Source organism: Rhinatrema bivittatum, chromosome 1 (assembly GCF_901001135.1).
Source record: "Rhinatrema bivittatum chromosome 1, aRhiBiv1.1, whole genome shotgun sequence".
Lineage (NCBI taxonomy): Eukaryota > Metazoa > Chordata > Amphibia > Gymnophiona > Rhinatrematidae > Rhinatrema > Rhinatrema bivittatum.
Window position 1 is genome coordinate 504,865,010 of NC_042615.1, and position 27,006 is coordinate 504,892,015.

At 46.3% G+C, this 27,006-nt stretch overlaps 1 protein-coding gene across 2 annotated transcripts in view; it reads right to left on the reverse strand.

The window, feature by feature from the left end:
* GRIPAP1 (GRIP1 associated protein 1) overlaps nt 1-27,006 on the reverse strand; it is a 364,281-nt gene that overhangs the window by 315,324 nt on the left and 21,951 nt on the right. For both annotated transcript variants that reach the window (XM_029610458.1, XM_029610468.1), the window contains exons 2-5: nt 11,405-11,471; nt 4,835-4,896; nt 4,633-4,659; nt 4,066-4,173 (exon numbers count right to left, since the gene is read on the reverse strand). In XM_029610458.1, the coding sequence (XP_029466318.1) occupies nt 4,066-4,173; nt 4,633-4,659; nt 4,835-4,896; nt 11,405-11,471 (264 nt within the window). The remainder of the gene's footprint in view (nt 1-4,065; nt 4,174-4,632; nt 4,660-4,834; nt 4,897-11,404; nt 11,472-27,006) is intronic.

The following is a 27,006-nucleotide window of genomic DNA, read 5'->3' on the forward strand; positions in this document are numbered from 1 at the left end:
CTACGGTGGTGGAATTGTCTGATAGTACTCTGACAGCTTTGTGACGAATCAGAGGAAGAAAAAACTTGAGGGCCAGACGAACCACTCGGGCTTCTAAGTGACTGATGTGCCATCGAGATTGGGAAGGGGACCAGAACCCTTGAGTCGTTTGAGATTGACAGACAGCCCCCCAACCGGAGAGGCTGGCGTCCGTTGTTACTATGACCCAAGAGGGAGTCAAAAAGAGGCATTCCCTTGAGAAGGTGAGCCAGGGAAAACCACCATTGTATGCTGGCGATGGTAGAGGCGGAAAGAGGGAGAATCTCCTGATACTCCTCGGATATCGGCTTCCAACGGGACAACAAAGCTGTTTGTAAAGGACGCATATGAGCAAACGCCCAAGGAATGAGATCGATCGTGGAAGCCATGGTTCCTAGAACCTGGAGGTAATCCCATGCCGTGGGAAGCGGGAGAGTGATGAAAGTGTTCAACTGATTGATCAAGTTGAGTGTTCGTGAGTCCGAAAGAAAAACTTTCCCGACTCGAGTGCTGAAAAGGGCGCCCAGGAATTCTAGTTGTTGAGAGGGCCGAAGAGTGCTTTTGGAGAAATTGACTATCCAGCCGAGAGACGTGAGAAGGGCTAAAACCCTGTCTACCGCAAGAGAGCAGAGAGCGGCGGACTTGGCCCTTATCAACCAGTCGTCCAAGTAAGGATGAACTAGAATTCCTTCCCGGCGAAGAGCTGCTGCAACGACCACCATGATCTTTGTAAAGATGCGGGGAGCAGTGGCGAGACCGAACGGGAGAGCCCGAAACTGGAAGTGCTGACCTAGAATCTGAAAACGAAGGAATTTCTGATGATCTTGACGAATGGGGATGTGAAAATAAGCCTCCTTCAGATCCAAAGAAGTGAGAAATTCCCTGGGACGAACCGCCGCTATCACCGCCCGCAGGGTTTCCATCTTGAAACGGGGAACCTTGAGGGCCTGATTGACCCTTTTGAGATCCAGAATGGGACGGAACGAATCATCCTTTTTGGGAACAACGAAGTAAATTGAATATTGGCCGGCGCCCCTTTCATGAACCGGAACGATTGCCCCCAATTCCTGAAGATTGAACAAGGTGTGGCAAACCGCAGGCCGCTTGGAACGGCCGCAAGGGGAAACGATGTAGAGATCCGGCAGGTGTCTGGCAAAATCTAATGCATAGCCGTGCTCTATCACATCGAGGACCCAGAGGTCGGAAGTGATTTTGGCCCACTCCTCGAGAAACATGGAAAGACGCCCACCTAAGTTTCGTGCGGAGGAATGGACCGGCCGAATTTCATTGTGGGGTTGACTTAGAGGAAGTGGACTGCTGATGGCCATCTCGGAAACCACGACGTCCACGAAAGGAATGGGACCAAGACTGAGACCTGGATACTCCTCCCCTGGGAAAAGAACCATGGGCTCTGTTGACATAACGGCGATTCCCTCCGAAGTGAGAACGAGTCGGGACAAAAAACTTCGATTGTTTGGGACGGTCCTCTGGCAGCTTGTGGACCTTGTTTTCATCCAAGGACTTAAGCTGTTCCAGGTCCTCACCAAAAAGCAACTTGCCCTTAAAAGGAAGATTGCCCAACCGAGCCTTAGAGGAAGCATCAGCAGACAATTGCGCAACTAGAGACGACGTCTGGCAGATACCGCTGTAACCATAGCTTTAGCTTGGGCCCGAAGCAAATCATACAGAGCATCCGCCCCATAAGCAATAGCACCCTCCAAACTTTCAGCTTGCTCAGCCTGTGCAGACAGGAGGTCCTGGGTGCTGAGTAACTGCTGCATCCACCTAAGGCTTGCCCGCTGCATGAGACTGCTGCAAATTGTCGCCCGGACACCAAGAGCTAAGACTTCAAAAATGCGCTTTAAATAAAATTCAAGCTTACGGTCTTGTATATCCCGTAAAGCTGTCGAACCCACCACTGGGATGGTAGTGCACTTTGTCACAGCGGTGACAGACGAATCCACCTTGGGAATTTTTAACATGTCCAAGCAGTCCTCAAGGAGTGGGTATAGCTTATCCATAGCTCTCCCAACACGAAGTCCAGACTCAGGAGACTCCCATTCCCTGAGGAGGAGCAAGCGGTGCATAGGATGAAAAGGGAAACACCACGGTAAGGCCCTAAGTCCCGCCAGGACCGGGTCCGCGTTTGGAGTCATAGCTGCAGCCACAGAATCCTCGGGGGGGGGGGGGGTCAATTCACAGTTCTTGAAGAACGAAGGGAATAAGAGGCTCCAATTCTTCCCGCCTAAATAAACGCAGAACACGCGGATCATCACCCTCTAAGGGAGGGGGAGTAGAATCATCATCATCCCCAACATCGTGAGGTCCAAAGGAGGCGGGGGAGGTGGGTCAGTGGTGGGAGGGGGGCCCAGGGACCACACAAACCCTAACAGGGCCCTGAGGGTCCAAAACTTCCTCAGAGGAAGGCCTAGGAGGAATTGGAGGGGGGGGGAACAACAGGAGGGGGGTCCATCTCCCTTTGCAGACTGGCCAGATATGAATCAGGCATTACAAGTACAAAATCCGAAGAAAAACGGGCCCAGGCCAAACCTTTTTGCGGGGGGGGGGGGGGGGGGGGTTGGAGAGGTATGGGGGGGTCAGAGCCAGCACCCCAAGAGCGTACCGGGCTCAAATCGGGTGGAAAAAACGAAAGATTCGAGTCCCCTGCTCCCGGAGAAGCAGGAAGAGAAAAATCCAACATGGCCGTCACAGCCGTGCGATCCCGGGATGAAAAAGACTTGGCAGCACGGCGGGGAGTCCTTCCCCGAGGCTTATTTGCTGGCGGTTCGAGAGAGGACCTTCACCCCCCGAAAGGCACAGAGAACAAACCCCTTCACGGGAGAGTCGGGAGGCCGACTCTCCAGAAGCAGTGCAGCACAATGGCCGCGGCATGAGGCAGGAGCCGCGATACAATCAAAAACAGTTGAGCCGGGAGCCCCAGAGGAGTTAGGCGGGAGATTGAACCCCGCTCTCTCCTCAAATAATAAAACTGCTGCCTTAAGGTTAAAAACCTTTCAATTTTATATGTATTCTGTATTCGTTTTTTTTTTGTTTTTTTTTGTAGAAGAACTGTATGAATAAAGCTCTGTGGAAAAAAGGTAACAAAAAAGTTTTAGTTCCTCACAGAGTCGGGGGAATGTAAATCATCCCTGAAAGGCACATCCGAGGAATAGACCACTCAGGGCACGGCAGCAGTGGGACTGGCACCACCAGTATCACCCACACAGGTCACCGGGAAGGGAACCTAGGCTGATATATATCAAGGGGCAAAGCCCCCCTAGGAACCCCAAGAGCGAGGGAGACAAAAGTGTCTACCCTAACACAGACAGAGGAAAAAATTCAGTGTTTTGTTTTTGTTTTTTTTAAATTAAAGAAAGCAAAATAAAGAGTACTTGCGTGAGCTTGCCCTTAAGAAAGAAGAAAGAAAACCCAGAGGGCAAGCTAAACAGGGAACCGAGGGTGAGATGTTCCAACTGCTGGAGACAGACGAATACTGAGGGTTCCTGGGTGGGTTCCGTCCTTATATGGGCTGCCTCAGAACTCTGGTCTGTCTCCACCTGCTGGAACGGGGCTTAACCCATGGTCTGGACTGATCCGGGTACGTACAGGGAACTCCCCATACTCACACCCTCCCCACACACTCACTCTCTCTCACCGGCATGCTGCGAACGGAGCGCATCCCGTGGGATGCGCTCCGTTCACAGCAAAGATGATGGCCGGGTGCGCCATTCGTGGCGAAAATGGAAGGCCCCCGTGTGCCGCAGAGTGTGCTCTGCTCGCGGTGAAGATGGAAGGCCCAGACATGCCGTGAACGGCATGTCTGGGCCTTCATCTTTGCTGTGAACGGAGCATGTCCTGCGGCACACGCGGATGCGCTCCGTTCGCAGCATGCCGGGGTCTCCTCTGCTATTTTCTGCGCTCTGCAGCAGCACAGAATTCACCCAGGACTAATGGATGTAGGAAGTAAGGATGAGAGGAAAAAAAAGAAGTGGCCCAGTACTTTGGGCAGGCACTCCATAAAGATCAGAAGGAGGGGTGGGACAGTACCTTGGACAGCTCCTGCATGAGGGTGCTGTTCTGGAGCCTAAAATCATCCTCCTGACTGTGCAGCTTCCCTTGTAACATCTCATTTTCACCTAGCAGGGCTTCCACCTCCTGTCCAGCAGAAAGATATAACAGGTTATGATAGACAGCTGCACACATGCGCACACGTAGCATAAGTAGGAGGATATATGTGGCAGGTTAATGCCCACCACCAAGATCCCCCAGGCAAAAGTAAATGCTTGCCATCAGAAACCCAGCACAATCGGGAATCCATTCTTATCTGTCAGGCGTGCAGCCTCACCCCTACCTTCCTCCCTGCATCTCAGGCAGCAGCCATGCTGAGAACAGACATACATCACTAGCTCACTACTGTCCAACTGGTTATTACTGGCTATAATGTTGCAAACTGCCTGATACAAGACAAAAATAAACTGCATGTGAAGAATGTTGTGTGTGTGAGATAGGCGGGCACACGGCTGGCAAAAGTGGTTGTGTGAGGCCTGTTTGATTGAGAGGTGTGTGTGTGAGGCCATTGTGTGTATCAGTTTTGGCAACAGATTGAACTCCTACCTGTGCCTTTTTGCTTTTACTCAAGGCCTGTTGGGGAACAGGAAGGGGATCAAGAGAAAAAGAAACGAGATATCAATCAGTGCAGGAAACATTAGCAGCATTCTGCATCAAGTAGCCTTCATCCCATCTTATAACCAGATGTGGAGCATTCTCCCCATCTGCAAAGCCATCTATAATCTCCCCAGCCTTCTTTCTCACTGACCTTCTGAGCCTTGGTATGCTCCTTTTCCAGGTGCAGCAGCTTATGCCGAAGTCCAGTCAACTCTGGAATGAGAGAGTGCGCACGCAAGACAGCAGAAAGAAATTAGTACAATACCTAAAAAGTCTGCAGCAAAAGGAGCAAGCTTCCCTCAACGCTGGCAGGACAAACACTTGCTCCTGCTTCACCAGAAGAGCATTCAGTGCAATATGGACCATTAAGGCAACATCAAATGATGTCACTTGTGACAAACCAAGCAACATAAGTGGAAACCCAAATCACATATGTAAAACACCCTCACACACAATGATTTTGTAAAAATGTTCAGGACCACAAATTTCAGAAGCTGTTCAGAATAAGTGTTTTATTAACTGTTTCCACTGAATGCAGCAGGAGGGACCCTCAGTTCATATGTTTAAAAAAAAAAAAGGCTTGTATACAGACAATCAGTTAAAGAGGGACACACTCAAAAGAAGTTTTGGAAATTGTACTGAATGTCTCAGACTGTTTCCGGGGACCATAAACACCATGATCTGAGATGTCCCCTCTAAGTTATTAAAACATTTTAAACAGCTTCTAAAATTTGTGGACCTGAACATTTTACCAAATCATTGTGTGTGGATGTATTACTTGTGACATCAAGACCAATGAACCACTGAGGCACCAGAAAGTAATGGCACTTGTGACATTTATTTTTATATACAGATATTCGTAGTAGCTTCATACCAGTTTACATCATGTATATAAACAACAGATTAAATATACATAAATTGAAGGTGATAAAATTAAATAAACATTGTTAATAAAATATGTAATCTATTCTAAAAGAAAACGGAAAATCATAAAAAAACATTTTTAAAAAATAAAACTAAACTAAAATACTTTCATAAGAAGAAACTAGATTACTGTAACTCCCTGCTACTAGGATTCCCTGCCACCACCATCAAACCCCTTCAGATTCTGCAAAATTCCATGGCTAGAATCATAACCAGCACGCGTAAAAGGGACCACATCACCCCCATCCTAAAGGACCTACATTGGCTGCCCATCTCCTTCCGCTCACAATACAAAACTCTCACCATTCTTCACAACTCCCTACATAAACACAATCACACCTGGCTCGATGAAATGCCTCGTTACCGCTCTTCTGACCGCCCCACAAGAACAACCCTTACAGGCACTCTCCACACCCCATCCCTCAAATCAGCACATTCATCTCATACCAGAGGGAGAGCGTTCTCCATCGCTGGCCCCACCCTCTGGAACTCCCTCCCCACCCTCCTACGCCAAGAGACATCCCTCCACAATTTCAAGAAAGGAGTCAAGACATGGCTTTTCCGACAGGCCTACCCCGACACAAACCAAACTTAAATCTCTCTTCCTTCAGCCCCTCCCTGCTCGACCTTCCACCCTCTGCTCCCCCGCCTCTCAGCTCCTCCCTGCTCAGCCATCCACCCCCCCCCCCCCCCCTCCGCCCGACCTATCCCTATCCCCCCCCCCCCCCCCCCCCTTAGCCACCCAACGATCCCTTTGCCACCCGGCCGCCACCAAATCCCCCAGTATTCCTCTTACCCCCAGTACACCTCCAGTTTACCCCTTAAATAAACTATATCCTAGTGAATAACGTCGCCCAGTTAGTTAATGTGGCCGGTTTTTCAACACTTCCTTAGTACCACTTAAGTTAATGGTACCTGTACATATTTGCAACTGTACATAGTTCCTCTATTCTATTCTATTTTATTTTATTTTGTTTTTTACTTCATCTATCTGTCTGCCTTTTTCCCCTTCCCCTCCTCATCCCCTCCCTCCTACCCCCCTACCCTCCCTCCCTCCCCTTGTCCCGCCTCCCCTGCCTATCCTCCCCCACCTCTCCTTCCCCTTATCCTCCCTTATTTTATTGCTCCTTTGGTTCATTGTATTATTGTTATTAATGTTATATTGTTTTATTGTATTTCCCGCCTGAGTTCATTGTAAACCGGCATGATGTGCTTCACGAATGTCGGTAAATAAAAGTTAACAAATAAATAAATAAATAAATAAATAAATATTGTCATCACGTAAATGCTTGCTGGAATAGCCATGTTTTCAATTTCTTTTTAAATTACTGTGAGTTTGCCTCTAGCCTGAATTCGGGTGGTAGTGCATTCCATAACCCTGGTCCTGCTAGGGATAGTGCTCTCTCTCTCTTACTGAGTTTAAATGGGCCAGTTTAGGAGACTGTATTGTTAGTAATCCCTTGCCTGCAGAACGCAGATTTCGTTGTGGAGCATGAAAGCGTAACACTGCATTGAACCATTCAATTTTTTCTTTGAATATAGTCTTGTGGATTAAAACTAAGGTTTTAAACTGAGTTCTGAAAGTAATTGGCAGCCAGGTATGTCTTTCAAAATCAGAGTTATATGCTCATATTTTCTGGTATTTGTTAATAACCGGGCCGCAGCGTTCTGAAGTAGTTGAAGTGGGCGGGTGGCAGATGCTGGAAGGCTCAGTAGCAAAGCGTTACAGTAGTCTATTTTTGAGAAAATGAGTGCTTGTAAAACAATTATGAAATAATTACCATGTAGAAGAGGTGTCAATTTCTTTAATATGTGAAGCTTAAAAAAATCCATCTTTTATTCAAGTATTGATAAATTTCTTCCGGTTTACTTCACTATCTAGAGTTACACCTAAATCTCTTACCTCATTTACTATGGTATATTTGGGCTGTAACGTTTTAAATTTCCAAGTTAGTTCTCACGTTCAATTTATTGCAAATTAGTAGTATTTCTGTTTTTGTTCAATTTAGGGATAGACTCATCTGTGTTAGAAGAAGTTGTATCGATGTGAGATAGATTTCCCATATTTAAGTGTATTTTCAACGGAGTCCGTAATAGGAAGTAAAATGTGGACATCGTCCGCATAAATGTAATGCGTTATTCCTAAACTGGCTAATAACTTGCACAGTGGCAACATGTAATTGTTAAAAAGTGCAGCGGATAAAGAAGATCCCTGAGGTACTCCATTGATAAGATCAATTTGCTCACATTCAAAGGCCCCAATTTTTTTTTACATTTTTTATTTATCAGCTTTTCAAATAAATTACAAAGAACTTCTTTGCAATGTAACTAAGAGAAGAAATCTCTAATACGAATATCATTTTACATACATATATGTCTACTATCATAGAAACAGCAACAGATTGCCTCTTTATAATGTCAACGGAAATATGGGGGGGGGGGGGGAGAAAAATCTGAGGAGACTTATAAGAAAACAAAATTTAACAATGCTAAATGATACTCCGTCACATTAATTACAGATCCCTTCCCATATTGCAGATCTATGCCCTCCCATTTAGGAACAACCTCAACTGCTCTGGCATAAAAAAAATATAAGTATTTCCAGAAAATGTCATTATGCATTTGCACGGGTAGAGCAAAAGGAAACTAGCACCTATGGACAAAGCCTCAGGCCGCATTAACAAAAAAGATTTTCTACGTTGTTGAGTAACTCGAAAGGTCTGGATAGATACGTATCAGATCTCCCATAAAGGGAACATTTAAATTCTTGAAATAGGCTTTCATTAACTGGCTCATGTCATACTCAGAAAAAAAAAAAAGTAACAAAAAGAGTAGTGCTCGCTCAGTGACCTCTATATTACAATTCTCAAGATATTCAGTTAAATTTGCAAAATCAACCCAATCACCAGCAACTAGTGACTGTGGTAGAAACATTTTTTTTTCACTGGAGGGACTAATTCCATAGGAATCTTAAGAGTCTCTATCGTAAATCTTTTAAAGGTCACTAAGGGTAATTCACCCAAAATGTTTGGAAAATTTAGCATTCTCACATTCAAATGTCTCAAATAGTTCTCCATAGACTCCAGTCTTCATAAAGAGGATATTCGATCACTCATGATGGTATTGCTGGAATCTTGTAAGCTTTCGACAGTACTTGTATGGAATTAGAATGCGCCTGCAACAACGTGAAGTGATCCTTTTCGACACAGTCAATTTTCTTCTCTGATCTTTCCAGGCGTCAGGCCTGCTCTCTAAGAGGTAGATTTTAAAAGGGTGCGCGTGGGTGTACATGTGCCCGCGCTACCCGGCACGCACACATGTACACCCAATTTTATAACTTGCGCCTGCAAGTTATAAAGTCAGGGGTCGGCGCACACAAGGGGGTGCACAATCGTTCACCGTGCGCGCGCCGAGTCACCTTCCCCCGTTCCCTTCCCCCTAGCCCGACCTTCCAACCCCTTCCCCTAACCTTTCCCCCTGACCCTTGCCTTACCTTTTGCGCCTGCCGCTGTGTCGGAGGACTCTGGCCTCACCCCCGGACTGCCTTTTTTTGTAAGCCCCGGGACTTACACGCATCGCAAGGTCTTTTTAAAATAGGCCCAGCGTGCGTAGGGCTTTTAAAATCCGTCTCTAAATGTTCGGGTCATACCTGCTATTATGTCCCACAAGAACTTCATTGTGATCACCGCCGGTTTAACAATCTCCAGGGGAGCCAAGTTATTCCCTCCTCCAAACGCGCTCCTTCTCCCGATGTCTCCAGGGGGTCGACTCCTACACTCAATCCTCCCCTCTCAGGAGCCCCCGGCCACACAGTCTTGGGGGGGGGGGGGGGGGGGGGATCGTCCCAACTGCGGTCAGCTCAGCAAGTCCACCCAGCTGGGCTTGCCCTACGACGTCTCCGTCTGGGGACCCTGCCATGCCGGCTTCTCGCAGGGGAGAAGATCGCAGCAGTTCACGAAGAATCAGGTGGGCTCAGCGTCACTTCCCCCGGCGAAAATGGGGCTCTTCTCCCAGTCTCGCAAGTGGAGCTGGAAGACCTCAATCCGGAGATAGGGACTGCATACTGAGAGATAGAACGCTGCCCCGCGGGGCCAGCTGGGTCCGGTGGAAAGGTCCGAACTTTCCCCTTCTTGTGTGGCATTTCTCCCAATACACGAGGAAAAAAACAAAAAAACTTTGCTAGGAAATATGGAGGCAGGGTAGCGTCCTCTCAGGCAGCCATCTTGGACTGTGCCCCCCTTGAGCCATGAAAAGGCCCCAATTTTAACTTTATACGATCTGTTTTTTAAATAAGATTCAAACCACTGAAGAGTAGTATTAGATAAGCCAATTTCAACAAGCCTATTTATCAGAGTATCATGGTTGATCGTATCTAAAGCTGCTGAGATATCCAGCATTATTAAAAGATAAGATTGTCCACTATCTAGTCCTCTTAGAATTGTATCTGTAAGAGAAACAAGTAAGGTCTCTGTATTAAAAAATTTACGGAATCCAAATTGTGCAGGATATAATATATTATTGGTCTCTAAACGTTCCATGAGTTGTTGGTTAACAACTTTCTCTTTTAGTTTGGCTACAAAAGGTAGACTGGAGATAGGTCTAAAATTATTAGTTGTATCTAGCTTGGGGTTTGTTTTTTTGTTTCTTTTTAGTATTGGTTTGATGACTCACATTTCAATATATCGGGAAAAAATCCTTGATTTAAGGAAGTATTAGGGTCAGCTAAGGGTCTAGCAATGATATTGGGTATTAGTTTTAGTGTTTTGATTGGAATTGAATCCAGTGGATGGGCTGCAGGGTTCATCTTGCTTATTAATATCTCAATTTCAGATGCTGATACATTTTCAAAGTTAGCCCACGTTAATTCAGAATTGAAAGGCAGTGTGATCCATTGTGTGTTTGAGAGAGATATGTTAATTAAACTAGAGATCTTGTCTCTAAAAAAATATGCAAATTCATTGCATATTCTAGTGTGTGACCTGCTTTAATGTGTTGGGAAGTTTACAATCTGCCTGAATCCGATGGCATGTATAGTGACCAGTAAAGTTTCGCAACTTGACAGAGGTATAGTATCAACATGTAAATTAAAATCTCCCAGCACTATGGCCGGGATATCCATGTCAATGTTCTCTAAAATAAATTCTATCAAGGGCGAGGTATTGTGCTCCAGTAAGCCTGGTGGTGCATAAATCTGACAAATCTGGAGAACTTTTGATTTAAATAGACCAATCTCATATTGTGGTATCATATTAATAGTATGATGTACCATGTTAAATTTCTTGTGAACAGTAAGTAACAATTCCCCACCTCTCCTATTTGCCTTAGGTACTGAAAAAATATCAGATTTTGGTAGCTGATTGGTCAGGACAATATCCATACTTTTAAACCAAGTTTCTGTTATACAACAAATGTCAGGTCGATTATCAGCTAGATGGTCAATTAAGACAGGAACCTTTCTAACAAGTGATTGTGCATTAATAAGAGATAACGATAGTAATGTTAATGCTACTAATTGTGGATTGGAAATCATTGGAATAGGTGTAAGAGTCCGTAATCCATTTGTCAAGTTCAGGCCCTGGCTTGCATCATCACTTGTGATTTCATGGCCAATATGGGCCAGCAAGGAATTAGACTTTGTCAAAATGGATGCAAGAAGTCACCAGGAAACCATCGAAAGAAAACAGCTAAAATTGGCCTATCCAAGAGACAAAGGGTGCAACCATTTATGAAAAAGTACAAGGAAGGAAGCGAAAACCAGTTCTCCTTTTACAGCAGCATAGCTTTCTTACAATCTTACCAGTGCTGTTTTTACGAAGCTCATCGGATAGCTGGTAGTTCTGGGTCCTCAGCTCCAGCAGCTGGCCCTGTCAAATGAAGGCAAGAAAAAGCACAGTCATCCAGGGAGGACTGCATGTGAACAAGACAGGGGATCTTCCAAGCCTATTGTCCCAGTTCACCTCCTTCTCCCAGAGTTGTCCAAATCAGCAGGAAACAAGACAAATCATTTTTAGCCCAAGTTTCCTTAGGGAAATTGGCTTCATATGATCACCCTATCTACCTGCCCCCGCCTCAGTAATTTTTCAACTATTCATCCAATTTCATTCAAAAATTTGTGCCATACATTATAAAGCACCCCAGGACATCCAGCTCACATTTTTCATATTGCCACCAACACCCCTGTATCTTTTTCTTGCCTAAAGAGAAACAGGTCAGTTCAGTCAGGTGGAATCTGAGGGACGAGTGTCATTAAGCAATTTTTTTCAAACTGTTTATTAAAGAAACACAAAGCATTTTATCAAGTTGCATTATTTGCATCTGTGCTTGGAAGATGAGAACAAAAAAGTTACAATGCTCCCCCACCACCAAAAAAAAGGGTATCACAGCATCACACAAAACAGCAGATATGCATGATGTAATAAAAGAAGTATAAAGATAAGACCCATACATGGCAGCAATATATTTTAGCAAAACCCAAATGCAAATCTCCCAGTACTGTAACCAAAAAGCATCCAGTTGATCATGCTTATTTTCAGAGGGTAATTTTCAAACAGCTTGTGCACAGGCTAAAGTCCACAGGTACTTTTTATCTGCCGACTTTAGACAATTTTCAAGGCAGATTTATGCATATAAATAAACTTTGGAAATTCACAGGCATGAGCAAAACCATGCTGCCGTACACGCTCAAAGTTACACCTGCATGTAAATCATGTTTCTGCTTCAACTCTGCACTACCCTTCCCCCAACCAGGAATGTCTTTGTAGTGTAAAAGTAGAAGCAAAAAAAAAAAAAGAAATGCTTTTGTGGAAACCTACAATCTCCCCACCCACCGGCAATTTGAAAAAGCTATTTACACATAAAACCGCAGTCTGTGAGCGCAAATCCTTTTGAAACCCTTCCCTTTAATGAAGAGAAACCTCTCTATGCCTGCAACTTCAGAAACGTGTCTCCTCCAGATGTTAAAGGTGAGAAATGTCTTCTAATATCTGACAACAGTAAACTGAATGCAGTGACCAAGTGCAGAATCATCTCAGAGTTCCCTTCCCAGCACTCAAGGAGAAAAAAAGGTTGGCATGAAATGAACTCGCAACCCAGTGACTGTGGTGATCTCCACCTCAATAATAAGAGCAGCAGGTGGGCAGGTGCGAGCCTGGTTCACTCACCTCCAACATCACATAATGATTCCTTCTGGGTAAAAGTTACAGACAGCAAAGCTGCTGACTTGTAGCAGGGGTCCTCTGGAGACAGCAGGACAAATCCACCACACAAATGAGGTGACATGATTGGATGGCGTCTACACCAATAGCTCTTCCAGAGCTCAGACCGAGAAGGTTTTTTTGAGCATATGTGGGAGATCCCACTTAGCGGCTGCCATTGCCCTGCCACCATAGCACAAGTCTCCTCAGTCTTTTTGCTAGTGTGAAAGGATCTTTTCTATTCTAAGCTGCTCATTCTCTTAGGGGATTTGTTTTCTTTTGTATGTATTCTTTCATTTTTTTATTTTTTTTTTATTCATGAGTCTCTTCCATATATATTTTTTCTCTTCAAGACTGGAGTTTAAAAGAAAATTAGGGGTCTTACCTCTGTTAATTTTCGTTCCTGGAGTACCAAGGATCAGTCCAGACTCCTGGGTTATGCCCCCGCATCAGCAGGTGGAAACAGCAAAACTTGTCAGGCTCCACTATATATACCAGGGTGCCGCCCACAGCCTGTCAGTATTACTCAATGTCAAAGCAGTGGATATTCCCCATATAACTAACTATATACACGAAAATCAACCGGGGAACCCTCGGGTCACTTCCCCATGAAGAACCAGACCCGGCAACAGATTGAATTGACAGAGACTTGCAACAGCAAAAAAAAGCCTTTCATCCAACACAGCGGACTCTCCGAACCTACTGTAGGAAAAAACACGGGCGGGACTCTGGACTGATCCTTGGTACTACAGGAACAAAAATTAACAGAGGTAAGACCTAATTTTCTTTTCCCTGTATGTATCGGATCAGTCCAGACTCCTGGGATGTACCAGAGCTCGCTATCTAGGGTGGGAAACTGAGAGGCCCGCTCGCAAGACGCCTGCTCCAAAGTTCCCCGCTCCGGAATCCTGCACTCTAAATGATAATGACGCGCGAACGTGTGCAGCGACTTCCAAGTCGCTGCCCGGCAGATCTCTGAAGGTGAGATCTGTTGACGCTCCACCCAGGACGCCGCCTGAGCCCGAGTGGAGTGGGCTTTTAGGCCCAACGGTAGAGGACGACCCGCCAGGAGGTAAGCCGAATCAATTGCCTCCTTTAGCCATCGCAATATGGACGTCTTGGATGCCATATTACCCTTCTTAGAACCATTCCAAAGAACGAAAAGATGATCTGACAATCTGAAGGCATTCGTAACCTCAAGGTAGCGCAAGAGGACCCTGCGCACATCCAACTTCTTCAGCTCCTGGGAGGATGCATCCGAGGAATCAATATGAGAAAAAGCCAGGAGATCCACCGACTGGTTCAGATGAAACGCCGAAACCACCTTAGGAAGGAAGGACGGACGGACGGACGGAACGGTCCGTAGTGAGATCCCAGACTCAGATTCGTAGGAAGGGTTCCCTGCACGAGAGGGCCTGCAGTTCCGAAACACGTCTGGCAGAGGTGATCGCGACAAGAAAAAACGCTTTCAACGTAAGATCCTTCAAAGTGGCCCTCTTCAAGGGTTCAAAGGGAGGCTTACACAAGGCCCTGAGAACCAAATTTAGATTCCAAGAAGGACAAGGAGACACAATTGGAGGACGCAGACGAGTGGCGCCCTTTAGGAACCGAACCAAATCGGGGTGGGAAGCCAATGTCCGACCTTCCACGGGACCTCGAAGACAACCCAGTGCTGCGACCTGGACCCGCAACGAGCCACAGGACAGACCCTTTGCCAGACCATCCTGCAGAAAAGACAAAATATCAGGAATGGTAGCCCGGGTCGGACGGAGCGACCTGGCGACACACCAAGATTCAAAGACCTTCCAGACTCGCATGTAGGACAGAGACGTCGCCACCTTGTGGGAAAGCAGCAGGGTGGCCACAACCGCATCCGAGTAACCTTTCCGTTTCAGCCGACGCTTTTCAAAAGCCATGCTGTTCGACAAAAGCGATCCACCTGGTCGAAACAGATGGGGCCCTGATGTAGAAGATTCAGCAACGGCGGGAGCCGGAGAGGCGCTTCCGCGGACAGGTTGACTAGGTCTGCGAACCATGCCCTCCGGGGCCACCATGAACACTTCCGTGGGATGATTTTCTATGCGATGCAGAACTTTGCCTATGAGGGGCCACGGAGGGAAGATGTAAAGGAGGATCGACGTTGGCCAGGGAAGCGCCAGGGCGTCCACCCCCTCCGCCCCTGGTTCTCTGCGGCGGGCGAAGAAGCGCAGAGCCTTGGCATTCCGAAAAGTCGCCATCAGATCCATGGCTGGTCTCCCCCATCTGGCGCAGATGAGCTGAAACGCGACATCCGCCAGTTCCCACTCGCCCGGGTCGAGTTGGTGACGGCTCAGAAAATCCGCCTGAATGTTGTTCACTCCTGCGATGTGGGACGCGGCAATGTGGAGAAGATGCCTCTCCGCCCACTGGATTAGTAGACGAGCCTCCATGGCCACTGGGCGGCTCCGGGTTCCCCCTTGCCGATTGATATAGGCCACCGTGGTCGCATTGTCCGACAGGATTCTGACCGACCTCCCCGAGACCAGGGGAAGGAATGCCCGTAATGCCAGTCGCACCGCCCTGGTCTCCAGACGATTGATCGACCAGCGTGACTCTGTCACGGACCAGCATCCCTGCACCGAGTGCCGCAGACAGACCGCTCCCCAACCGAAGAGACTTGCATCTGTAGTGACCACTGTCCACTCCGGGGCCACCAGCGAGACTCCTTGAAGAAGCTTGTCCTTCCGTAGCCACCACTGCAGGCTGGAGCGCGCTACCGCTGTCAGGGGTAACGGCAGTTCGAACTGTTCGGAGAGTGGGCTCCAACGAGAGAGTAACGCCGACTGCAACGGACGCATGTGCGCAAAAGCCCACGGAACCAATTCCAGCATCGAGGTCATGGAGCCAATCAATTGTAAGTAGTCCCAGGCCGGAGGTCGCATCTGCCGAAAGGCCTGGACCTGACCTTGTAACTTGCAACAGCGGTCCAGGGAGAGGAAGACCCTGCCTTGACATGTGTCTAATAACGCTCCCAAAAATTCCAGAGATTGTGAGGGTTGGAGATGACTCTTGGCCGTGTTGACCACCCAGCCGAGGAAGTGCAAAAGGTGCAGGACTCGTTGAACTGCGGCCCGACAGAGCTCCTCTGACTTGGCATGGATCAACCAATCGTCCAGGTATGGGTGGACGAAGAGGCCCTCCCGATTTAGGTGGGCCACTACCACCACCAGAATCTTGGTGAATGTCCTGGGGGCCGTCGCGAGGCCGAAAGGCAACGCTTGGAACTGATAGTGCTTCCCCAGCACGCAGAACCGGAGATATTCCTGATGTTCCTTCCTGATCCCGATGTGCAGGTAGGCCTCTGTGAGGTCCAGGGACGCCAGGAACTCCCCTGGGTGCATGGACGCAATCACGGATCTCAGGGTCTCCATGCAAAACCGCGGGTTCCAGAGACAACGATTGACCTCCTTGAGATCGAGAATGGGACGGGAGGAGCCTTCTTTCTTTGGCACGACGAAATATATGGCGTAGTGTCCTCTTCGTTGCTCCGAGCCCGGGACTGGAACGATGGCCCCCAATTCTTCTAACCGGAGCAACGTCTGAAGGACCGCCAGCCTCTTGTCCGGGTGACCGCAAGGAGAGGGGAAAAACCTTGGTCGGGGAAGGCAAGCAAAATCTAAAGCGTAGCCGTGTTTTATCACGGAAAGAACCCACTGGTCCGTCGTGATTGTGGTCCAAGCCTCGTAAAATAGGGACAGTCTGCCTCCTACCTGTGGAACCGAGGGATGGACCGGCCGGACATCATTGGCCCGACTTACCGCTTGGCGAGGAGGAGGAAGCAGGTCTGCTAAAACGTCTCCCACGAAAGGACTGGGGCTGCTGTCTACCGCCACCAGAGCGAAAGGAGGGAGAAGCTGAGGAGCCAGAACGAGAAGACCAGGGTTTCCGGCTGTTCCGATAGCGGGAGCAAGAAGAGTAGTTTCCTTTGGAGCGTGCCCTGTCCTCTGGCAGTCGGTACCCTCGCTTCTCACCCACTAGCTGAATCATGTCGTCCAGTTCCTTGCCGAAGAATAGCAGGCCCTTGAAGGGGAGAGAGCCCAGGCGAGACTTGGAGGCGCCGTCCGCTGCCCAGTTCCTCAGCCACAAAAGACGTCTGGCCGAGACAGCGGACACCATAGACCGAGCCGAGGTTCTGAGAAGATCATGGAGGGCGTCCGCACTATACGCCACTACAGCCTCAAGCTGCCCGGCTTCTTCCTCCGAGAGGCCCTCGTTGGCCATGAGCTGCTCAACCCAACGGAGTCCAGCCCTTAGAGCGAAATTACTGCAGATAGCAGCTCGAGCCCCCAGCGTCGAGACTTCGAATATCTTCTTCAGTTGGATCTCCAACTTCCGATCCTGAAGATCCTTCAGCGCCGTGGTACCCGTGACCGGAATGGTCGTCTGCTTCGTCACCGCCGAGACTGAGGCGTCCACCTTTGGCACCCTCAGCACCTCCAAAGCTTCTTCCGGTAAAGGATATAGTTTATCCATGGCCTTCGTGACCTTCAAACCCAGGTCCAGAGTATCCCACTCCCTATAGAGCAGATCCGTGGAGGAGAAATGAAACGGGAAGGTAGTAGGAGGACCACTCAGGCCCAACAAAACTGGATCCATAGAGCCACCCCGGGACTCCCCCGGGGGATCCAGTATCCCCAGTTCTCCCAAGATGGCGGGAATGAGGGGGGCCAGCTCGTCCCTGCGGAAGAGGCCGAATCATCCTCGGGTCATCGCCCTCCGACGTCTGCCCCTGCCGCGCCTTCTCCTGCCTGGGCGTACCGTCACTCTCTGCCCCCCCTCGGGGGCGGGGGCGGGGACTCCTGATCCTCCAGGTCCTCTGAAGAATCCGACGTGACGATGTCATCCCTGGGTGGAGCAGCCCGCAGTGGCTGTTTAGCCTTAGGAGGGCCCGGGAGGTCCTCCGCCAGTGGGCGTACCGTGGGTTCCACTGGGGGGGGGGGTGTCCCCCGGGGCTCCTGAGGAGCTGGGCGCCTTTTAAGAGCCTTGCGGGCCTTAAAAGCCCTATGCATGGCCAGGATAAAGTCCGACGAGAACGGGGTGCCCGACTCATTGGAGTCCGAGTCCGTATCCCGGCCTCTCCCCCACCCCGCGGTCCCCGCGGGAGAGCCTGCCCTGGTTGCGGGGCGTTGCAGAGACAGTGAAGGGAGACAGTGAGGGGAGAGAGTCCTTGGATCCCTCCCCGATAGGCCCGGACCCCACGGGGTCCGAGGACAAAATGGTGGCGGTGCCCGCTTTCCCCCTAGAGCCATTAGAAACCCCCGAGGAGCGCGTCCCCACCGCGATCGCCACTGAAGTCTGGCGCAGGAAAAGCCCCTGGAGCGTCCCCAACGATCCCTCGCCCCCCGGGATGCAGGCCGAGCACAGCCCATCCCGGGAGAGGTGCACGCTACCAGAGCTGCAGGCTGTGCAGGCCGCGCCACGTGGCATGCCTGCCCTGCAAAACAGACCCGACACGTGAAAAAAGCCCACAAACCGGCCGGCGCGAAGGAGTGGAGAAAGAAAACAAGAACGCAGTCGGGTCGGGGAGCCGCCGCTCGGAAGAAAAAGTTCTTTTTTTAAACACTCACCGGCACTGTCCCCCGATAGGTCCTGAAACGGTCCGGCTGGGGTGAGTGAGCCGGGCTCCCCGGTATCACCCCGGCTGGGCTGTGGATGGTGGGATCCTCGACCCCAAGCCCCAGCAAAGCGCTCAACCAGGAGGGATGGCCCTCTCAGGGCCTGACAACCTCCTGGGAGCACTAACCGGCACTTCACAGTTGAAGAAAACAAACTTACTTTTTTTTTTTAAACTTAATTGAACACAATCAAGAGGAAGCAGCAAGAAACCCAGATCCTGCCTTGTGTAAGTAGAATGTGCGACGATTCAGACTTATCAATTTTTGCTAAGTATTCTCTGTGGGAGAGATAGGATGAAAACCATGATAGTGCTGAGTCGGCGATGTCTATTTCTGCCAGGCGGGAAATGAGGATTTGGTGGTTGACAGTATCAAAGACTGCCGAGATATCTAGGAGAACAAGTAAATACAATTTGCCTTGGTCCATGCCTATGAGGATGGTGTCTAATTGCTAGTAAGAGATTTTCAGTACTGCGACCTTTGCGGAAACCAAATTGTGATGGGTGTAGGATATTGTGGTCTTCAAGGAAGTCCGTGAGTTGCGTGTTGACAACCTTTTCAAGGATTTTGGAGATGAAAGGCAGGTTGGATATAGGCCAGTGGTTTGCTGGGTCAGTGGGGTCGAGGGATGGTTTTTTGAGGAGGGTCTTGACGACAGCAAGTTTAAGAGAGTCTGGGACTTTACCAAAAGCAAGGGAGCAATTAACTATGTCAGCTAAGGGTTTTGCAATGGCAGTGGGGATAGAGAGGAGGGTTTGAGGGAATTGTGTCTGAAATGTGTGTAGCAGGTTTCATCTTTTTCAGGAGTTAATAAGTATGGATCTGATCTGAGAGGTATTGGGAGATGACTGGAAAGCTGTACTAGACTTGTCTGGACCATGTTGAAGCTATGATGATTAGACCAGCTCGGTCCTTCAGTAGTTTCTGCAGCATTCTGGCTATTAACAGAAAAGCATACATGAGATCTGCATTCCAATCAAGCAGAAAGAGCATCCTGAACAGAAAATGGATCAAAACTTTCTAGTTTTGTGTTTTGCTCTGATGGAAATAAGTCAATTGCTGGCAATCCCTAGAGACTGAACAGTCAGTCAGCTGTTCATTGCTGAAGGGATCATTTGTATAAGCAAAATATTTTGCTAAGCTTATCTGCCAATGTGTTGGAGATTCCGGGAAGTAGGTCACTTGCAGCACAGTTTGATGATTGCATGCCCATTTCTATATTAATATTGCTTCTTGGCATGGAGTCCAAGATCCTGTGCCTCTGTTTGTTCTGCTTTGAATGACTTTTCTTGGAGGGTAAGTCCATAAATAACTATTAGCCAAGTGGACTTTATGAGATCTGCCAGATACAGTAGTTCCTCGTGAGCTGGATTAGCTAATGTTGATGACAGGATGCTGGGCTCACTGGACCTTTAGTCGAACCTAGCATGACATGTCTGAAATTCTTAAGTGTAGAAAACTTGGACCTCCATAAACATAAAAGGTTATAAGATTTAAATCAATCTACTAAACTGAACTGATTCAGCCCTGAAGATCTATCCATAGCAAGGATTCAAACAAATTCCAATCCCACCTTCCTCCCATAAACAATGAAGCAGGTTAGAAGTTAAGGGCTGTAATTAACTGCTAAAAAAGAAATAAATAAATACATTTTGACTAACACTGGGAGCATAAAGTTGATCAGAGCAAACGTTTCCCATACAAAAAGACTTCCAAGGTAGTCATTTAATCTGAAAATAATCTGTGATTATGAATAGTGATTTGTGTAATAGAACAAAAAACTTTCTATCCACTCCACGCTTAGAATTATAAGAAACCATCAATAGCAGGCCCACCCAATCTCCACATTAAATTTTAATTACTCAGTTTTGTTAAATGGGTTTCTTGCACTTTTCTATCTTTTCAAAAAATTACAAATGCTTGATTGTAAAAAAGAAAATAAATTACGTCCACATTTCTCAGATAGACCAATTAGACGAGCGTATAAAGGCTCCCTATATGCCCTTCCAGCCAAGTCCACTCTAAGAAAATGGGCATTATCAACTGCAAGGCCTACTCTTTGGAATACCTTGCCACCGGATTTACGCCTTGAACGCTGCCAAACATTTAAGAAATACCTAAAAACGTGGCTCTTCAGACAAGCTTTCCCGGAAACATAAGAGCTCCCTGACACCGTTCAAAGGACTCAACCAGGGCTCGAGCTTCTACCCGTGCTTCCCACCCCCTATCTCATGACTTCCCGCCCATGCCTTCCCCTTCATCCTGCTCTTAATACTTCTTTTTCCCCCAACCCCCTGTTTAATTTTCCCCTCGTTTTGCACATCTAATTTTATTATCATTCCTTTAACCCGTCACTGAAGTTAGCAAATGTCTCTAAAGTTCAATGATCCAAGATTTAATACCCCCATGTTCAACGCTCTGTTTCTAATGTTTCAATTGGCACTCCCAATTGTTTTCCTTTGAAAGTTTCTCATGTTTAATGTAACTTAACTTAATATTTAACTTATTGTTTAATGTATCGCTCACGCGCGTATGTTCTGTTGTACTGTAAACCGGTGTGATCTGTATCTCATACAGGAATGTCGGTATATAAGAATTCAAAATAAATAAATAAATAATCTAACATTAAGCAATATACTTGTTACAGGACCCATCAGCATATCTAAAACCAGACAACTAAAAAAAAAAACACCAAACAAAAAATGTTCTGCAAGCAGCAACATGAGATAATGTCAGATTCCTAGCCTGAGTTAGTGATATCACACAGGATTTATTCTTAAACAGCACACAAGCTGTCTTCACCTTCAGGGATTCAAACAAATGACAAACTATCAGGGCATGGAGCAGGGACAGCCCAGAGTCCCTAGTGACAAGACAGATTCCGTTCACAGTAATATCAGATACAGTTCAGTACTGAGTCACTTCCACATATGACTCATTTATTTAGCATTTTTATATACAGACAATCGCTTGGAACATCTAATTAGTTTACAGTGAAACAGTAATTCAGCAACAGGCTTCACAGAGAAAATAGCAAAACAGGGAATTCACACTCATGAACAAGTCCAACAGTACTTTGAACATATTTCAAGGGTCATGGATCTCCTCATGCACATATGGATTTCCACAGCGCACAGCTAAACAGCCCTCAGGATGCTGGGAAGAAGGTGTTCCCAGTGATCCCTTTTTAAGCCTCTGGGACCAAGCCAGGAACCAAGCTCCTGGTGCTTGCATCAAACTCCCGTATCAGATCTTGTCCTTAGTTTAATACCACCCAGTATGAAAACTTTTATGGTAATGTTAAAATCACCCTTCTCCCCCCCCCCCCCCCCCCCCAAGTCAATCTCCACCATACATTTCCTAATACAAGTAGGAATCTATACCCACATAAAAATTGTATATAATGTTTAACACCACTATTTCCCATCTATTCTTTCCAATACTAATAACGTTCAGTTAAAGGTAAAAAAAACAAAAAAGGAAGGACCTTAAACTTCAACCATCTCTACTTCATAATATGTTTTCATTATTGCACTGCCACCTTGTGTCCTGTTGTATTGCTTGACCTGGCTTCTCTGCAAGGCATATAACCTTTGCTCTGATAGGTCATGGAGCTGCTTGAACATTGCAAATTCTGGATTTTCTTGCTCAGTGTGTTTTTCCTGGTTAATTTGGTCCCTTTAACCCAAGGCAGTCTGGGGCAGTTTATTGCTTGGAGGGATTTTTCACTTTGAAAAAGGCTCTCTACGCTATCTAAAGCTTCTCATTCTCAAGCCACAAAACTCCTGAAGAAAGCATTGTTTTTTGTTTCTTTTTTTAACCAGTTTGCATTCCAGCTTCAATTACACTTTCACTTTGTTTCATATAAATGCAACTAAAGCATCCAAAGAACTAATTGCAGCTGTGACAATTCCAGAGAATCTGCAGTTACTCTCAATTCCATTTCATTGGAGAGTTATGTTATTCAATGTTTAGTAAAAGTTTTTGGAGGTCAAGAACCAAGTCTTTCTGGTTATGTGAAATTGAAGCAAAAGGTCATCTGTCTAGCAACACAAGCAAGAAATAAGATATATACCATGAGGACAGCACACTTCAACTGTCTTCACAAATATAAAAGCATAATCAAGCATTGAAAGCTTGAAGAAGCAAACATGGTATATAAGCTGTTTCTAAAATTTTAGGTACTCCCCTACCTGCTGAAGTTCTAAAACAGTTTCCCCAACTCTCTCCTGGACGCATACTTATCCAGTTGGGTGTTCAGGACTGCCACAATGAATATGTATGAGATTTGCATGTTTTAGGTCTCCAATGTAAGGGAGATCTCTGTTAAGGTGCCATCTGCAGTGCTGTTCCTCCCACCAGCAGGGGCCCTCAGTCCTCCAAGTCCTATGGCTTGCTGGCAGCCATGATCCCAGCACCGACTCTGCATTTAAGCCTGCCCCACCCTGAGCTCCTTGCCTCAGCCTGGACTCCTTCCTCTCGGGCCGATACAGTAAAAACACGGGAGAGCGAGCAAACGCCCGCTCTCCCGGTGCGCGCACAGGCCACTCTCCTGTGCACGCGATTCTGTGTTTAAATGAGGCCCGGCAGTAAAAACAGGCAAAAGGAGGCGCTAGGGACACTAGCGCGTCCCTAGCGCCTCCTTTTGGACTGGAGCGGCGGCTGTCAGCGGGTTTGACAGCCCACGCTCAATTTTGCCGGCGCCGGTTCTCGAACCCGCTGACAGCCACGGGCTCGGAAACTGGACGCCTGCAAAATTGAGCGTCCGGTTTTCGACCTGACAGCCGCGGGCCGACTTCAATTTTTTTTTTTTCACCCTTCGGGACCTCCAACTTAATATCGCCATGATATTAAGTCGGAGGGTGCACAGAAAAGCAGTTTTTACTGCTTTTCTGTGCACTTTCCCGGTGCCCAAAGAAATTAGCGCCTACCTTTGGGTAGGCGCTAATTTCTGAAAGCAAAATGTGCGGCAATACCCAATAGGGCCATCAACATGCATTTGCATGTTGCGGGCGCTATTAGGTTCGGGGGATTGGACGCGCGTTTACAGTGCGCTCTGTACTGTATCGGCCCGTCTGTGTGGCCCTTGTCCGAGCCTTAGCCATGCTGTTGCTTTGCACTTGGCCCAGTTTAGTGACCCTTTTTCTTGTTTGGCCCCAATTTGTGGCCTTCTGTTTATTATGCCTTGTTCCTGTGCTCTGTTTTGCAGTGCACTCCCTTGTCCTGTCTTGGCATTTCTTTGGGAGCATTTTTCTGTTCTGTTTGTGTGCAGTTTAGCTACCCTACTTGGTTGCATCCCATTCTTGCTCCTGAGTGTACCTCCAGTCAAGTCCTGTGGGCCACCATAACCAATTTTTCAACATTGGCTAGTACGGGCAAAAGATTCTATACCTGGCCAGTACTATCCTATATAGTCTGATCCTGCACATCTGCTGTTCCTAGGTCCAGCCTGCTCCTACCCTGAGGCTTACCAGCCTCCAGGAAATGGTTGGGAAACACTGTTCTAAATGGACATTGCCTCATAACAGATACTAGACAACTAAACACCAAGTTCTGTGTGGCAGCTAATCTGGCCTGAGAAGGGGCAGGAACCAATGCCATCCAGCAACTCAGAAGGCAGGGTTCCTGTCTTTCACCCAGCAGATTGCTGGTTCAAAGTCAATCAGAACCTTTTATCCCTTACAGATATATATTGATATGAAATTCCAAGTCCAAATTGTTCCGTCTAAAGAAGTTGATTAAAGTACATACAAATACATTCCTACTTGTCTTATAAATCATATTTAGATTTAATGATTTGTCTTTCTAAAATCAAGCTCAAGGCAAGTTACAGTTCAGGTGCAACAGGTATTTCTCTGCCCCAAAGGGCTTACACATTATATAAACCCACACCCTAAGCTTACTTATAATTTACAACCAAAACCAAGTTTAGCATGTAACACTATATTAAAAGTAAACATCTATAAAACAACTGGGGTATACTTAAAAATAAAAAGCATAATTTACTTATTAGTAAACATGACACCTTCCAAATTACTAGTCACAAAAAAAGGTTGATTGAATAGAACAAATAGAGAGTTTCCCAAGAGAATATACTCAATTTGTTTGCAATATGTTATGCAAAAATACCACCTTAACTAAATACTTCCATCTTAAAAAAAAAAAGTTTTTTTTAAAGGTATTAAATTACACCACAAAACAAAACTTAAGCAAATCAATCTAAAAATTACTTGCTGGTTTCATGGGAGAGGGTAAGGGAAAAGATATGGGGAAATCAGAACAAAACAAATTAGGAACAATGTCTAATGCTAAATCAAAATACAGCCAAAACATCTGTACAAAAAAAACAAAACAGGAGCAGGAAGGAAATAAACAGCAAAAGCTAGTAGAAATGGCTTAAACACAGAAAAATGACTTCAAGGGAAAAAACAAATAGACAAGTAATTGCAATTAAAAAAAAAAAAAAAAAAGAGAGAGACAGAACCTTAGACAAAATATTTTGAAGTACAAGAATATCAGAGCAAACTTTTATACAACAGGAAAACAAAAAGCAAAGAAACTTCTAGCTAACAATTAGAAATGATAAACTGTGACTGTCTCCATGTTAAATATTACCCAGAAACAAAACAGAATGGACAGCTGCAGTTAAACTGCACCTCCCTCCAAACTGAAAAAGCCTCAGCCAATATCTGTCAAGAATTCACAAATTGTTTCTTCACAGTCAAAAACAATGGATCTCCTATTTGCTTTTTAGCCCTTCTTCATATCTATACAGCCATTTCTTAGTAGTTCAAGCAAAAAAATCCCAAAACCTACATATCCTGCCTTTATTATACAAAAGTTGGCCTTTGGTATGAACTGCTTCCAGATTTTTCATTTTATCCCTGAAATTATGAACTTTTACTATCTCTGAATTTAGTCAGCCGTGCAGCGCAGGGGGACTTGTGCAAATACCTAGTGCACTCTCTTAAAATGGCTACTTTTGCACTCCATATAGAGTGCTTGAAGGAACTAAGGAAGAAACATACCGGTTCCAAGCCTTCAGTATTTTGGGCAGACTCCAACAATGCGAAGATTATTCAACCATAATCTTCCTCACGGCGCTTGAGTGCCCATGATTTCCATCACATAATCACAGTGGCTGCCACATTAAACAAGACCAGCGTTTCAGCACCAATTTTCTCTTCCACAGGTCGGTTCACTAGGTCAGTGGTCCCCAACCTTTTTTGCACCAGGGACCGGCTTCAAGCAAGACCATTTTTCCATGGCCCGGCAGGGCGGGGGTTGGATTTTATTGCACACTTATCATTTAATTATGACATTTATAATGTGAATGTTTTATTTATTTATTTAAAAGCTCTTCTATACTGTCGTTAAGTTAGACAACCATCACAACGGTTTACAACAAGGCACGATAATGAGTAAAGTAAATGGTATAGATTACAATTAATCATGTGCCATCATAGTGCGGTAACAATTCACTTCAATAAACTATGTGTGTACATTAAGTTTGTCTGTAGGGAGCATATTAGACGGAAAGAATTTAACTTTAATGTGCATTTGTAGGTTACAAATAACAATTTCTAGTTTGGTGCATCCTAATCAATCAACTGTTTTATTCCTTCTCTTTATAAAAAGCTTGTTTAAATAGCCAGGTTTTCAGATTGGATTTGAATATTTTGAAGTTTCTCTGCAGCCTTATTCGAGTGGCATGGTGTTCCATAGCACGGGGCCAGCCAGTGATACTGCTCTCTCCCTAACTTGCGTGAGGCGTGCTGTTTTGACAGAGGGAACAGTTAGTAGAGCCTTATTAGCAGATCTTAGGTTTCTTTGTGGGACATGTACGCGCAGAGCAGTGTTAAGCCAGTCAGCTTTGTAATCATGGATTAGTTTATGTATTATGCATAAGGCCTTATATTGAATTCTTTGTTCAACTGGGAGCCAGTGTAGATCGGCAAGCGTTCCTGTAATGTGATCACTTTTTTTTGCCAGTCAAAATTCTAGCAGCTGAATTTTGTAATATTTGTAGTGGCCAAATTGTGGATTGTGGTAGTTGTGACTCAACTCACCATAGGTTCTCACATGCATGACACACTGACCCATGATCGTCACGGGGCTAGATGTAAAAGTACAGTTTGCATCCACGGGAACCCACAATAATGGATGTAAAGCAGAATTATGACATTCCCCATTCAACTCACCCTACAAAAAAGATGTTCTAGTTCTGGTGTCATCTCAGTAACAGCAACTCAAACTCCTACTTCCAGGCTCAATAGCCCTACTTATGAAAAAAGACAGCAGTTTACCACCAATGCATGTCCTCTTGAGAAAACACAACAAATAAGACCGATACAAACGCTTACATGCTAGTAAAATATCTCGTCTCGGTAACTGGCACAGAACTGACCTAACATACTCCCAGGATCTGTAGTAATGCACATAAACTAATCCGCACACAGTTACACCTGTATTATGGAATACACTCAAACAGGAGCAACCCTATCTATGAAAAGGCAACACTACAAATATTAAATCAGGTCCTAAAAACCAAT